Below are 16,582 nucleotides of genomic sequence, written 5' to 3'. Positions count from 1 at the left end.
AACCCAAAACCCACCACCCCACCCAAAAAACTTTACTGACAGAAAGAAATGGAACCTAGGAACGAATGTTCAGTGTATTATTTAGGAAAGTATGCTATGTAGCGTTGTCTTATCGAAGGATAGAACATTAGTTTTATCAGCCAGAGACTCAGAAAGGTGGTAGTCATATTCTTCCTTTTCAAATGATGCCTTCAAATAAATTGTTTTCTATGCTCAAAGAATGCTCTCAAAAAGGTCATTCCTTAATGTCACATATTGGTAGTGTTGTAGATTGTGATAGTACTTTGCTTCTGATGTCACAAGGAAGGTTTTAACCCTCTTATTGCAATGGTAAATAGATCACGCATGAAATGGAATAACTGAAGCTGATCCGTAACAGGCAGCATTACTTCTTTGTCATATGGGAAAATGTAAAACTAATTAGAGACAATAAAAAAAATAACATCTTTTGTGCTTGGGCCACCACATCCAAGCACCTCCCCTACAATGAGGATTTAAGATTGGCTTATTCGTTTGCGTTAGTTTAAATGGAGTCTTAACATTCAAATCTATCAAGATATATAAACAAAAAAAAAATAATGATACATATTTTACTCCATAAAATAAAATTATCCAATATAATAAACATTTAATTGCTAGATCTTCTACCTACACTGATGCCATAGTTCTTCTTTTCATAATTGAATAGGTGTTTGTTTTATCATATAGCATGAAACACAACTACTTTTGCTTTTGATTGTTGGCATTTCCTTAAATTCAAAAAGCCCCAACTTCTGGTAACTTGGGCTTATTTTCCTGAAAGTATTGTTAGTTTGTTCAGTTCCCAAACACCGTGGTTATTTTGTTGTGCTTTGCTTAACTAATTTTCTTTTGGCTTCAGAAGGATAGTTCAAGTTTATTTACTCTCTGTTTACCTAGATGCCTCATGCATAATCTGATTCTTAGCAGAGGCACAGTAGAATTTATTTTACCTGTGGAAATGTGGTTTAGTGTTGGCGTGTGCTCTTGAACAGCTGTCTGTTGTATATTTGGCTACATTTTATTTCTGGGTGAGGACCAGTGGGGGGTGTGAAGAGGAATAGCATCTATGCCTGAAAATATTTTCCCTTCTGACTTACGGGAGATTCACAAGATGGAATTTTCTCCTTACCGTGGAATTCCAAGTACCAATTTTTATTTTTTATTATTTATTTCTTTTAGGTTGAAAGGAAATTGACATGCAAAAAGCTGTTTGCTCTAGAAACGCTCGCACTGCGTGAAAATTCAAATGTGGTCTTCTTTCTGTTTTGTCATCACTTATTATATTTTAGTGTACCACATTGTGTCATCTTATGCTCCTAAGTCATCAAAAAGGCTAGTGATTTAAATTTGGGCATTTTTGTCAGCTTGGCATTGCCACCGGGGCCGTGAGATGACCATGATGGAATGTGGACAAGGCAGGGTATCCAGAGCAGAACATCATTTACTGGCAGTAACGAGCATCAAGATCAAAAGATGGGGAGCATTTAGATGAAGTAGGAAAGCATTGCTCCGTTACACTTACAGAAGGGTTGCTGCAACAACAGATAAATTAGCACAAGAGTTAGACTTTCTCCTGAAGCCAGATAACCGGTGATGAACAAGAATTTGAATTTTCATGCAATCTGGTTAATCTCACCAGACACAAAAACTAATTGTCCACATGAAGTATCAGACTTCTCAAGGGAAAGATGTAACAAATATGCAAAAATAATCAGACAAACAAAAGCCTTGAAAACAGATTAGCTCCACACTGCCCGTAAATAAACTGTTGTATTCAAACCAGAACTTTAAAGCAAAGAGCAATTTTCTAATAAACCCCACAGTTTTGTGTGAAACAAATAAGTATGACAATTCTTACAAAGACTGTCTCAATAACATGCTTGAAGCTTTTTTTCATTAATTTTTGTTTAATCAATGCAAACATTATTTCCATCTCAGCAAAAGCCTTTAGTTTTTCTAAGAGCTGTGAAGCATAAACAAGAGCTGAACAAATGCTGTTTAACATCGGTAAAAATTCAAAATCATTTCAGGAAGAATGAGCAACCAGAAATAAATATCACAGTATTATCATTATTTATTACTTCTTACACATCTCGCATCTTATGGCAGTGTATGTTATGGAGACGACTGCTAGTGCAGTGATAATTAATACAGATAGGAATAGGTCTACTGCAGGTTTTTTCCAGCAGTAGAGTTGGCAGAGTTATGAGAGAAGTGCTGTCTTTCTGTAGATGAAAAGCATCTTTTTCTTTTACTTGCTGCCTTCTATGAAATGTGCCTGTTAATTCTGGATTGTTTTATTATTTGCGTGCGTGTGTGTGTGTGGGGGGGTATTTTTGTTTTATTTTGGTGGGGTTTTTTCCCCATTTGAATAAGCTATACTTTTGAGGAGGGGTTTTTTAATGTGATGTGGCTGTTTTCTTGTATTTGTGTATGTTTGTTTTGCTGGGTGTTTGGTTGTGGGCTTTTTTTTTGGGGGGGGGGGAGGTTGTGGGGTTTTTGTGGTGGGTTTTTTGGGTGGGTTTTTTCTTTGTTTGTTTGTTTGTTGGGGGGGGGGGTGTGTTTGTTTGCCAGGGTTGCCATTTACTACTTACAGTCCTTTGTTAGAATACCTTTTCCATATGGAATAGATTTTAAATTCTTCTGAAGTCTGAGTCCCTTGTAGGAGTTCTTAAGTCCAAGAGACTTTGCTTACTTCACACTTACACCAGAATGTACCCTTTCTGATGTAGCACAATGTGTGCCAGCAAGTGAAACAAAATTTAGTTGGTTATTTTCTTCTAAGGTTATGTAAGAAGCTAGGTAAGATGGGGGAAGTCTCTCCTACAGAATTGTATTGGGAAGATAGTCTGTGTTAGGATGAGAAGTAAAACAACAGTGCAAGCCAGATGCAAATTAGAGAGAAAAGCAATGAGTAGTCAGTGGGTGTTTTTATTTTTACTATTAACACAGCAATACTTTCTCTGGTCATACCAAGATACAGTAACTGGATTTGTATACTTGGCAAACACACCTTTCTGCAGGAAGGATTTTCATACCTTTGGGTTAAAGTCTGTTTCTATAAAGAAACATGTCTTACCTTTGTTCATTAGTGTTAGATGATAAGCTTCCTCGTCATTGCAGTTGTGACAACAACTGATAGAAAGTTCTAGCAAATATGCATTCTAACTTTTCTTGTATAGTATGTGGGTGAATATTTGTTAGCAGACCAACAACTGTAGCAATAAAAATGTGTGAAGGGTTACCAGGAATGCTTAAGGAACGTACACTCCACCTGAACTGTAAGGTTAATTGAAAACAGTTTTTTCCCCTTAAATTAACAGTACATTGGTGTATCCAAGTTCTCAGTTTTCTTTCACAACATAGGTGTGCAGACAGTTTGTTTAGATGTTTAAATATTTTTCCCATCTGTTCTGTCAAAATTATTGATTGAGCAACAAGCTATTTGTAATGTCCTATCAGAAAGTCTATATCCAATCTATTAAGAGACATCATAAATGGGTCAAAACCATAATTGCTTTTCCTATAACTTGCTGTGGTTATCCAGTGCAAAGTATGAACTGGTATTTTGATATTGTTCTTTTAAAAAACAAAATCCAATGTTGGCAACCCTTTGTAGAAGTTTGACAGTGGATTGTACGAAGCCTTTCATGCTCAAGGTTATTGCTAAATTTGTCTCTGCTTGCAGAGACCAGAAGTTACAGCAACTAACTACCATTTTGAGGTCCGTGGGAAGTAAGTTTCTTGGCTGTGTGAATTTCTGCTGTGTAACCAAAAATCTTGCAGAGGCTGCTTGTCAGGGATGTTTTCTTTCAAGAAAATGCAGTAAAAACAGAACTAAGGTGGTTTTTTGGGGGTTTTTTTGTTTGCTGGTCTTTTGGTTGGGTTTTTTGTTTTTTACACTCAACTCAGCTTGTGTCTGAAGCCATCACACCTTGTCCGGTACTCTGTGATTAGTGAAGTATCAGAGAATCCTAGTTTCACCGAAGGCAAAGGGAAGCACATGATTGACTTAAGCTGGTCACAGGCTTCACCTGTTATACTGCTGGTTAACCTGCTAAATTTATTCTTTTTTCACAGAATCTTGTAAAAACGTTGCATGTGTTTGTATCGGCTTCTCTTTGTCTGACTCATTTAACTGCCTGCTTCCTGAGGCTCTGCCCCAACCAACCCTTTGTAAATGGGGGTTTGCAGATGTGTCTCAAGCTGCTGCCTCCCAGAAAACTTTCAGCTCTAGCTACTGAAGAAATATACAGACAAGAGGAGATACCTTTTCACTGGTTTTTGGCATAAAAATTAAATGGACATCAAAGTGTGTGGACTGTACGTTAGGCTTGCAATGGAGTGACGTACCTAAAGCAAAGGACACCTGGGGATGTATTGATTGATAAACCTGAAGATTAAAATCTACAACACTGGTGAAGTGAAAGTGAAAACTTCCAGTGGTACTAATGTTTTTTTACTAATATTTTCAAGTTGAAGATGCTGGACTTTTCAACTGTGGGGAATAGTATTAGAAGGTTGCTTTGTCAACAAATGCGAATACAAGGATTTTTTTCTGATCTGTAGTTGTCAGCAAAGTTGCTTGTTAGTGTGAGGGGCAAGCACAATCAAATTCCTGTGATCCTAGCTGCACTGCATTGTGTTTGTGTTGCCTTAGTTGTCACAAAGGCAAAGTTCAGACTGTGAACTGAATTTTTTATTTTGTATGTGGGTATTGATGCTTCTTTTATGAAGCACTGTCTATTCCTATACAGAGACAGTGGAGTCCCTAGAGAAAACTTTGATTTCTTTGTAGCAGTGGCTATTTCTGCTATCTTAGTAAGTTTAGAAAAGAGTTGAGTTGCCTTTTGACTACAATACAAATGAAAGTTGTTAAGGTAAATAAATAGTTCTCCCTTAGCTGAAGCTACAGTACTGCCCAGTGCCTCTAAAGCATAAAAGCGCTGAAGTACCTGCATACACCTGGAAGCAGATGCCTAGCTAACGTTTCTTGTGTGTGGGAATGTGTGTGTTATGTAACTTCACACATACTTACCTGATGCTGGAAAAATAATGAACTTCAGTAGTACCTCTGCAGCTTTTTTAAAAGCATCCGGGCTGTGTCCTTGTACTGCAGGTGTAGGTGTCAGTTTTAGAGTAGCATCAGTGCCTGTGAAAACAGCAATTGTTTCAGTGCAGCCATGAGTTTATGCCCACTTTAAAACCCTGTTACCCTGCTGCAATGCTTTAGGTCAGGAAGAGAATCAGGCCCTTCATCCTTCCATTAAATGACCATGGCTGTTGCAGCTGTCTGTGTGTGTACAGCAAGTGTAACTTCTCTGGTGTGACTTCAGAGGAGAATTTAACAAGAATTTCTTTCTGCAGAAATGCTGTGTGTGATGCTGCCTGCCCTTGTGTTCTCACTCGTGCTACTATAACTGTTTATGTGCCAATTGAGTGGCTTAGGTCAGAAAACTTGGTTCATATGAAACATAACCCAGGGTGAAACATTTCTCTCATTTATTTCTTAGTACTGCTCTACTCTCTGATGTAGTGTGTTGCGTAGTTTTGGCAAGGTAAGGGAAGTTGTGGTGAGGGAACAGAAAGAAGAATGCAAACTGGGAAGTCACTTGGGGTACAGTGATGATGTGAGGTGTAGAATAGGGCTGAGTGAATATAAATGCCATGCACACACTGAAGTCACATCGTGCTGGAGCTCTCATCTCCTCTAAAACCTTGTGTAGATCTTGACAAGGTGGCTTGGGATTTTGGCTCCATACCTGTGTGAAGCAGATGAAGGAAGGGAAGTCATATATCTGAATGGTCTGACTATTTAAACAGCTTTTGTGGAAGAAAGCATGTCACTTTATCTTTACGTCACGAAAATGCACCCCACTGGAGTACATACTAAGCATAGTTGCTCTTCTTGTAGCTTATGGGTTCCGTGTGATACTTCTGTGTGATATCCCAGGAAAATATTAATATATACCAGAGTGGTTGAGTTTGTGCTCTTTATGATGGTGTTGGTGGTCCTGCTGTGACCTTGAGGGTACTGCTGTTAGGACAGTGTATTTGCTTAAAAACAGATTCATGGGTCCCTACAGAGGAGACAAAAACTGGCTGGAGATGGTGGAGGCAGCTTTTAAAGGCAGCATAGAAAGTCCAAAAGATCAAAATTTCCACTGTGGCCGTGCCTGGCCAGATGCTGGCACTCCACATGTACAAGGATGCCTCACAGATGCCAGAGGGACAGCAGTATCGGTCCTCACAGCCAAGGGATGTAGGCATTTCTAAAAGCAGGTATCCACCTCATGGTAGGCAAAAGATTGAATTATTCATAGGTACAAAGCCTGCAGCTGTGTGTCATGTTCATTTTAGCACTGGGTTGAAGCTTTCTTGACCTATGATCGGTGTAATTAAAACCAAATCCCTCAACTCCAAGGACTATTTGGAGAGGTTTTGTAATGCCAGGTCAGTGTGTATAGACGTGTCCTCATGCTCGCCCTGATGGCGTGGATTTGGTCGTAGGAGCTGCTGGAGCCCCGTGCTTCCATTGATTTGTCACAGTCTACAAATTCTGGAGGTTCTTAATGCCATGAGGAGTAGGAATGACTTAAAGAAAGTCATTGTGTGTATTTACTGTGGACACATTATGCACAAATTTTATTACATTTATATTAAAATAAGTGGAGATGCATTTCGCTTTTATTTACACCATTTTCAGGCTGCTTTCCTTTTGCCTAAATGAAACCCTTTTGATGCTCTTGCTTGTCTGGCTGGCTGTAAACCAGGTATTTAAACAAAAATAAAGAGTTGCCAGTTTTGCCAGCTGGGGATGAGAACCCGGCTGGTGATATGCGGGTTCGGGAGGCAGTTAATCCAGCTTTTATGCTTTTTTATGATTTTATGTAAAAAGAGGTTAAAAATCACATTTGGCTCTTTCTTTGTACCACTGTTTTGTTGCTGTTGTGGGAATGCAGCAAAAGGTTGCTCGTACTTTTTATTATTATTAGGTAAAGTCCTGCATAAATTAGGTAAAGCCCCAGATACAGCTCGCTTTAGCTATTGGCCATGTGATTTGCCTTGTTCAGAGAATGATACAGTTTATCTTCCCGTTGCTTTCTTTTATAATTCACACAGGCAAACCACACCTCATCTGACTTGTTAAAAGAATTTAACACTGCCTTGCAATTTTGTATATTTTTCTAGCTTCAAAAGGAAAGAGTTGCTCACCGTACAATTAGGAGAAGTGGTAGTGGTACTAATAGGTGGAGTAGAAAAATATATAAGGCTTTTTATTCTGTGGCAGAAGAAACAGGGATATGAAGATAAGCGTCACAGATTTCCTATACAGTTTTTCAGCAAATAGCTTGCAATATGCTCAAACTCATAAAACATTTAATTAATTTAAAAATGCAGGAGTTATTTTAGTTAGTTTTGTCATATGTACTTATTCAGATAATTTGTTGTATTTTACACTTTCCAAAATTTCACCCTCTATTTGGAAATATCAATGATGTAACGAGTCTGTGTGTTTTGGCACAGCTGTAAATACTATGTGTTAATGTGTTAATATTTATGATTTTTTAATCTTATATACACAAGAGGGATTTGTAATACACTTCATTATGTTTCTGCTACTAATCCTTAAGGACAATGAAAACTAGGAATATAACTGCACTAGTTACTGGGGGATAGTCAAAATTGCTGTGGTGGTTTTGTCTGGGATAGAGTTAATTTTCTTCACAGCAGCTAGTTTGGGTCTGTGCTATGGGATTGTGCTGCCAACAGACCTGGTAACAGAGGGATGTTCCCGTTGCTGCTGGGCAGCACTTACACAGAGCCAAGGCCTTTGCTGCTTCTCACACTGCCCCACCGGTGGGTGGGCTGGGGCTGCACAGGGACTTGGGACGGGACACAGCCAGTGACTGAAAGGATGTCCCATACCAAATGACATCATGCTCAGCATATAAGGCTGGGGGAAGAAGGAGGAAGGAGGGACATTCAGAGTGTTTGTCTTCCCAAGTACCCATTCTGTGTGATGGAGCCCTGCTTTCCTGGGGATGGCTGAACTCCTTCCTGCCCATGGGGAGTGGGGAATGAATTGCTTGTCTTGCTTTGCTTGGCATGGCTTGTGCTTTACCTCTTAAACTGCCTCTATCCCAACTCATGAGTTTTCTCACCTTTACCCTTCTGATTCTCCCTCCTACCCCACCGAGGGTTAAAACCCTGACAATGGCCGTTTGCATTTTGTTTCTGCTGATATCATGTAACAGATACTTCAGAGCAGGGTTGGATTTAGTGGGGGAGAAAAAGGAGAGGCAGATAAACACCCTCAACACCCCTTGTTAGGACTGACTAGGGCAGAGCATGTGTCCTGTGATGTTGGTGTGGCCAGTGAGTGAGGACTGTTTGCCCTCTGCTTCAGAGGAAATTTTTGGAAGTCATCTTACACATAATAATAAGATAGTATACTCATGGAAAAGGGTTACTTCTGATCTCTTAGAGATTGCTTTATTCATTAAAGCTTGGAAACTTTACTTACACATTGCCAGATTTTCACTACATTGACTAAATGATTGGTGCTGCGTGTCAACTTACAGTTTGAGTCTGGGTCAGCCCTTGGTGGTCGTGATTATGTGTGTGTCTGTTGTAAAGGTATATTGCTTTCTGTGTACTAGTTTGTTGTGGTTTTTTGGGTTTTAAAAATGATTTTATTCTTTTTATATCAGTCATATGTGCTGCCTTTCAGAATTTCCTTTTAATGATATAGAAACAATTCATTATAAAGACTTAATTATTTATAAATATAATCCAACTGTGTTAGTTACATTTCTTTGACCTTTCTAATTGTTTATTATTTAAGCCTAATTTTGTGTTTTAAGGGTTTTTTTTTTCCTTTTTAGTAGAACTTTCTGCAGCAAATAGTGGCAATTTGGCACAGAACAGTTGTAGTGCCTTCTGTATGGCCCTTTATTAACTTCTAACTCTTCTACTCTTTGAAGTGAAAGCATACAATGTACAAAGTCAGAGAAACTGGAAGGACATATGTGTGTGTATATATGTAGTAGCCTTCAGTTTCCTTACCACTTACGGTTTTGTTATGGGCATATGCTGATGTTGTCTTGTCTCCCTTTCTACAGTTTAACATGAGGTGTGTTATGGTCAAGACCCACTGCCTAGATTCCTTATTCCAATTCTCTGGGGCCACTGGGAGAAGGGCTGTGCAGTGGGTTGGTTGTAGGTGAGACGTTGGAGGCGTTATGTTAACAAATGATGTAGACATTTACCGTATTCCTGTGATCACAGGGTATCATGTGAACAGGGTGCTGTAGGAAACACAGTGCCATATAAACATTGTCATATTGGCACAGTTTGGCTGGTCGGACTACTGATGGATCTGTCAGGAGAAACACGTCGAGGGCTCATATAAGTTTAGATTCTTCATGATCTTTGCTTATCTTAGTGCTTCTAAATTTGAGGCTAGGGAAAGGCGAGAGAAGGTGACTGAGCAGGGAGATGCTTTGCTTCTCCTGGCAGTATCCTAACCTAGGCAGTAGGGCCCATAGACAGTGTGTCTCTTCCTAAGACTGTGTACACTATAACTGGGGTGGTAGAGGATGTCAAGAAGGAGAAAATGCAGTCGTGATCATTTTGAGCAGGTCGCTCTCAATTTGGTATTTTGCTGTTAGCAGTACGATCCCCTGTATGCCTGGAATTTCAGTGAGCTCAGGTGTGTGGGCCGGTGTTGTAGCTGCATGTGTTGAGCCAGGTTCTGGGAGGCCTCGTAGCACACTGTGAAAATAAAGTCTTGGAAACACACTCATGTAGAGGTGGATCCAACAGACTGAAATGATCGTGTCTGAAATAACGCACGTCTTTCAGATGGCTTTGGTTTCTTTCTTAGGTGTTGGAAGACAATGACTATGGTCGTGCAGTGGATTGGTGGGGATTAGGAGTTGTCATGTATGAAATGATGTGTGGAAGATTGCCATTCTACAACCAGGATCACGAGAAGCTATTTGAACTGATACTAATGGAGGACATAAAATTTCCTCGAACTCTGTCTGCAGATGCAAAATCATTACTATCAGGCCTACTGATAAAGGATCCAAATAAGCGGTAAGTGAAATTACTTGGGTATACAGGTGTAATAAATATTCTAGTTATACTTGGTGATGTAAAAAATTGGTCAGTGGTGCCTTGTCTTCTTGGCTGAAAGACCTGTCAGTCACAAGAAAGGGCCACATGCAGCCGTACTGTCCGATTTCCATTTCTTCAATACATCAGTGATCTACAGATTGGGTTTAACAAGAAAGAGGGGAAGAAGCCCATGAAAGAGAACACTTTTTAAATAATTCACAGGGAATATTACAATTTTCAGGTTTGGATTGTGTATTGGAAGAATTAGAAAGCTCTAAATAATTTTTCAGAGTATGACTTCACCCTGATCTCATGGAAACCACACCACTTTTTCTTGGAAGTGATCATACCAGAAGTTGTGTGTAGACGTCCACAGATAAATTTTACTAGGGCATATAAGTAGATCAGAAATTAGACCATGTAAACTAGAAACTTGTTAAAGAATGCATCTTCTTATATTGTGAAACTTGAATACAGTAGTCTGAAAGAAAGTCTCACCCAGCAGCTGTCTGTGCCTATTTGTAGTGGGATTTTCCTTCAGGAATTGTTGCCGAGGAGAGACATTCTCCAGTGGCTCCTGCACTGGACTAGCAGTGTCCAGTCCCCTCTGGTTCTTTCCCCAATCTTTTAATTGTTCTTGCGAGTCTCTTTGCATGTTTTAAGGCTGCAGACATTTGTCTGTCTCTCTTTCTTCTCTAGTCCTGCTTCATCCTCAGTTTGTTCCCAAGAAGCTTCCCGCAGTGGGCCTTGCTCACTGGTCCTCAGGGTGGGACTGGCTGCTGTGTCTCCCTGAGTGGTCAGCCTTTCTGCTGCAGCCCACCAGCACCCATTCAACTGAAATTACTGTTTGCATTAAAAGCAAACTGACCAAACAACCAGATAAATGGAGAGCAAAGTAAGGATTCGTTCCTGTAGCAACTCCTAATGTGTTTTAACCTCCCAACAGTCTGACCCATCAAATTAACCTTTAGAATTGAAAGGATACTTCCTTGTAATTAATCTTTTGCAGACAGTGGTGTTTATTACAGACTTACATCTGCAAGCTTATTCATATTCAAGTTCTGGTGCTAGCTAATGCTGAATGGGGTTGGGAGCACAGAGGTTAACTGCAACTCAGCTTTTCTCTGAGCAGCTGGATGGGAAGAGATTGAGAGAAGTCTGGATTCTGCAGGCTAACTGGGAAGCTTACCAGGGACGTAGAGAATTTTACAACTGGTTGAGAAACAAAGTTGAATACAACTTGGAAATGAGAATAACTTTATACCCAGTTACTGCAAGACTGAGGTAGCAGTCAAGAATATTTTTGTACCTTGGCAGCAGGGTAACACCAGTACAGATTTTCTTTCTTGTTTGTAGGAATTATTGCTCCTCACAAGACATATTTTAGGGAGGAATTTATCTTACTTAAAAGATTACCTTTAAAATTTGTCTTTATATCTTTAGCAGTTCCTTTTAATGAAAGGCAAACTACTTGTGTCACTCTTCTTGTCAATATTTAATGTGTATGAGCTGCTCATTTGGTTAAGATTAGCTTTTCATCTGTTGCAACTTCTTTCTCTTAGACCACTAGGATAACCATTCTCAAAGAAGTTAGGTGAGAGTAGAGCATCCCTGAAAGTTCACGAGCTGTTGAAAAGGTCAGAGGTTCCCTTCACTGGATGGGTGGCTCTTTCTCCACCACCAGCAGCAGCTTAATGAGGCTCACTGAACTCATTGTGTCGAATTTGACTTGCTAATGCAACAAAAAACAGCCAGTTGTTTCTTGTTTTCTCATTGTGGTGGTAGTTTTCTTCCAGGTTAGTGAGCTGACTTGGCTCACAGTTGTCTCTGGGAATGGTGCTATAGATGGAAGTGAGAGGGGAGAGGTATTGGCAGGGGTGGGGCCCTCCTCTTTTGGCAGCAGTGACTGCTTCCATGAGCTCAAGTCACCTTGGGCAAGTTCCCTCAAAGTAGGTGGAATTCACTTCCTAGGATGATTTGCCAGAGTTTGGCTTTGGCAAGCTATGGGCTGCAGTGAATAGTGTGATTATTTACATTGGCCTTTAAATAACCTTCTCAGCAGGCCTACAATTTATTAATTTATACTAATTGACTCAGATTGAGACTATTTTATGGTAATTGGTTAATTGTTACAGCACCCAGATGCAACAGCAAGTGAACACTGTATAAAAATGATGTCTGAGTCATTACTGATTCAGTGCCTGGCACCTCCTTGGCAAAATTTTTATGTCGGCATTGTTGGGCTGGTTTGGGTTTTTAATAGTGCCAGAACATTAGTTGGTGTTTCAAGAAAACTAAACTTAAGTATGTTTTTAAAATGAAAGGATTATTAAAGAACCTCATCATGGACAGGTATGAACTTTGTAGTTGGATTAATCCAATAGGCCATGGCATGGATACTATCACATTTTCCTCAAGATCACTTGAATTCATGTTAAACAGGTGAGAATTGCCTATTAAATTGGTGAGCATTGCCCCCAGCTAGTAAAAACCACGGTCAATTTTCCAACCATCACAACAACTTAATGTCCCTTTAGGAGTAAAGTTTGTTTAATGCGACTTTTTTTCCCTCTCTCTTCAGACTTGGTGGAGGCCCAGATGATGCCAAGGAAATCATGCGTCACAGTTTCTTTGCTGGAGTAAACTGGCAAGATGTGTATGATAAAAAGGTATGTCTTCCTCTGGCACTGAATAATCTGGCTCCTGTAAGGATAGTTATGGGGCTGCTGGTCTCTGGAGTTCATGATTTTTTCTAGCAACTTCCTATGTTAATACGAGCGAGTAATTATTCTGAACTAGGTGTACTTTCTTAATCTTTGGTTTTTCAGTAATACGTTGTCAGTGGACCAAAAATAACTTTTGTGAACCAGCTTAAAGTCGACAAAGTCTTTTCTTTTATATGTAAATGTCCAAATCTTTTCCTTTCCTTTGGTCCCCCTGGGCCTTCAAGAGAAAAGGATGTGTATGACTCAAGATAACGTGAGAAAATCTAATGGAAGTTTATCCCAAATTGTCTTTGTATTTCTGCCTTTTATTGAATTATTTTTTAATGGAAACAGGAAAATGAAGTGATTGGAAGGGACTTGTAGCAAAACTCTACTGTCTTACTGTTTGTGTTTAAGTAGATCTCTTTTCAAACTTGTATTTAAAGAGATATCTAAGAAAGTTAAAATAGCATTAAACACTGAGCCAAAACAGCTTGTGGAGCAAACGAGTACTGGGAATTCAACTGGAACAGTTTTCTCTAAACCCAGTCCTGTTCCTGTAATGATCAACACTCGGGAAAGATTTTAGAAAATGAATTTATCTTACTTAGTAGTGAAACTCAATTTGACTTAAGTTGTTTTATATACAGAAGCTGGTTTTATCTCAGTACTTGTGTATGAATTTACTTGTTGCTATAAACTCCTTCTATTTTGATAAAGTCTTTTTTTTCTCCCCCCAACTGTTTTACATTGTTAATCTGCCAGTTGAGCTGCGTAACTTTAAAAGATAGATTTTTCTCCTTTTTTTTTTTCTTTGTTCAAATAAAAGGAAAATGGAAGACATACGAATGAGCAGAATATGTTTATGCTACAATGTCAATGATACAAACTGTTTTTTCAGTTGTTGTTGAACTGGAATTTTAAAAATGTGTGGTTGTTGGTGTGGTACTTCTCTGAAAAATACCGGAATTGAAATAAGAGCCTGGATATGGTGATACAAAATATGGTACTCTGAAGTTGCTTCATACAAGTGTGATTTTTTTTTTTCCCTGGCAGTACCATGAGGTTTCAGGAAACCCTAAAATAAATGATCAGAGCAAGTATATTAATCAGGTTACTTTATGAGCTCAAACATTAGTTGTGGTTGTGGTGTAACCCCAGCCAGCAGCTAAACTGCACACAGCCACTTGCTCACGCCCCCTCAATGGGGTGGGGGAAAGAATCAGCAGGGCAAATGTGAGAAAACTCATGAGTTGAGATAGAGGCAGTTTAACAGGTAAAGCACAAGTCATGCCCAAGCAAAGTAAGATGAGGAATTCATTCCCCACTTCCCATGGGCAGGAAGGAGTTCAGCCATCACCAGGAAAGCAGGGCTCCATCACGTGTAACGGATACTTGGGAAGACAAACACTGTCACTCCCAACAACCCCCCTTTCCTCCTTCTTCCCCCAGATTCATATGCTGAGCATCATGTCATATGGTATGTCATATCCCTTTGGTCAGCAGGGGTCAACTGTCCCAGCTGAGTCCCCTCTCAAGTCTTTGTGTATCCCCAGCCCACTCGCTGGTGCGGCGGTGAAAGAAGCAGCAAAGGCCTTGGCTCTGTGTAAGCGCTGCTCAGCAGCAATGGAAACATCCCTGTGTTACCAGCACAAACCCACAACAGCCCCACACCAGCTACTATGAAGAAAATTAACTCTACCCCTGCTGAAACCAGCACAGTTGGTTATGTAAGGACAGTATAAGGAAGCACATTGAGCAAGTTGAGGACCTTTCTGGAGTTTTAAAAAAAATCACTGAAATCAACTGGATTGCAATGTGCTAGGAGTAGAAAAAGCTGTTACATTACTCTAGCTCTGTTGAAAAAGATTTCTTAATTATTTTACATTAGAAATAGAGCTCTCATTTCTACACTGTCTTCCACATCATATTTAGTTAAGAAAATATAGATGCTCTTAACTTCTAAGCATGTGCTTTGAGTCTTTTCAGATCAACATGGCCAAGATCTCATTCTGAGCTATTAAAGGAGGTATTTTGCAGGTATAAACATATATTTTTCTGTAATTTTTTGTAAATACATAAACACAGGTATTTTGCTTTTGTGCTTATGGAGGTAGATGTGGCTTATCAGAGTATTGTAAGTGGAGAAATTGCAGTCACTTGTTGTTTACTCTGTCTGCTGTTGCTTTGAGAAACTAAATTTGCCAGTAAAAAAATCAATTCAATTTCCTCAGTTGACCAGTTAACTTCAAGGATCATAGGAGTCGCTTTTGTGTGGTACTGGCACACAATGCATTCTTTATGGAAAAAGAACCCATGAAAATGACTTCTGACAGGATGTTTTGCTGTTTAATTAAAAAATAGTTTCCTACCTACTGCAAAGCCATTTGTCTGGATGGTTCAAATATCCAGTTGTTCCTTCTGCACACACAGCCTTATTGGTTCTGAAGTACGCAGAGTAGCACCATGCTCTGACATATAAACTTCAAGCATCATAATAAGGTTGATGAACTTCCATGGAGTATATTTATTAGAATGCTTATATGAATATTTTTGAGGTTTTGGTGTTCTAAAATAGCTCAGGAGGAGCGTGCATCAAACAAATTTGATTTTCAAATAGATTCATTCTGTGCTGGCTTCTGTTGCTGTTTATTATTAGTAGTGTGGTCTTGGGCAGTAGGGTCACTTGATGAAATTGATAGCTGATGTAATTATTTGCATAGTAAAAATATTTCACATTATTCTTGCCTGAGGTTTATGCACCATGAAACTGTAATTTTCTGGCTGCGTTTCAGGAGTGTGTTTCTGTTAGCAGTGGAAGACCTGAAGTTCGTGTTCAGTGTAATGGAAACCAAAAAATCCTGTGTGTTCCACATAGGTGCTGGGGGAGAGTTTTGTATGTGGGCACACTATGGTCCTGTGCCACCCATTTTGTCATTTTTTCTGGAGATTAAGTACGGCTCTGTACTTGCTAAAGGTTTTCACTTTGCTGGTGTGGAGACAGACTTATGGATCTGGAAACTTAAGAGCATTTCATGCAACAACAGTAGCTCTGTCAGGCCAAATGGATCCAAATGGTCAAATGGAATTATTAGCTCTCTGATACCGCTAACTAATTAAACTAATTTGGTACTACACGATGATAATAAAATGCTGTATGGCACACTGGAGCAGAGAAGCTCGTTGCCTTTAAATGAAAAATGTATAGTAGTTAGCATTTGTGATCAGATGTATTTATTTTTGGCAGAAAAGCCATGAGGGCATATGAAAGAGAGCAGCTTGTGCCAGGTTCTTCCTGTGATCATCTCAGCCCTGATGAGTTTTTATCTCTGTGCCTGAGTATGAGAAATTGAATAGTTTGGCAAACTCTGAAGACTTCAAAAGCCCATGTACTTCTAAATAAAATATTTGTTTTATTTTTAGGTAGCATCAGGAAGCCTTTTGAAATCCCTCTGTTGCTCATGGGAGATTCATCTTAACATGTTTTTATTTGGGTTGCAGAAATAGTCCTCAGTTGTTGGATGTTCCATCTAGGGCCTTTCACCAAACAAAAACCATATGGATGTTACTTTAAAGGGAGGAATTTGGGTATCTCTTTAGGCTTGCAGCTTGAAGCACTCAGGTAGTAGCCTCGTGTCGAGGGGGAACCAGACCTTTTAGCGAAGCCTGGGTTTCCTCCTGCATGTCATACGGATGAAAGAGAGGAAGAAACCGTGTGGGAATTTGGGCTG

General features: G+C 39.5%; 1 protein-coding gene across 1 annotated transcript in view; it reads left to right on the top strand.

The window, feature by feature from the left end:
- AKT3 (AKT serine/threonine kinase 3) overlaps nt 1-16,582 on the top strand; it is a gene marked incomplete at its 5' end in the record, with an annotated part of 143,192 nt that overhangs the window by 112,631 nt on the left and 13,979 nt on the right. The window contains 2 exons of the mRNA XM_084261784.1: nt 9,911-10,125; nt 12,728-12,815. Of these exons, the coding sequence (XP_084117910.1) occupies nt 9,911-10,125; nt 12,728-12,815 (303 nt within the window). The remainder of the gene's footprint in view (nt 1-9,910; nt 10,126-12,727; nt 12,816-16,582) is intronic.

Source organism: Gallinula chloropus, assembly GCF_964237585.1.
Source record: "Gallinula chloropus genome assembly, chromosome: 3".
NCBI lineage: Eukaryota > Metazoa > Chordata > Aves > Gruiformes > Rallidae > Gallinula > Gallinula chloropus.
The sequence above is the reverse complement of the archived record's forward strand: the minus strand, read 5'-3'. Positions and strand labels throughout refer to the sequence as shown.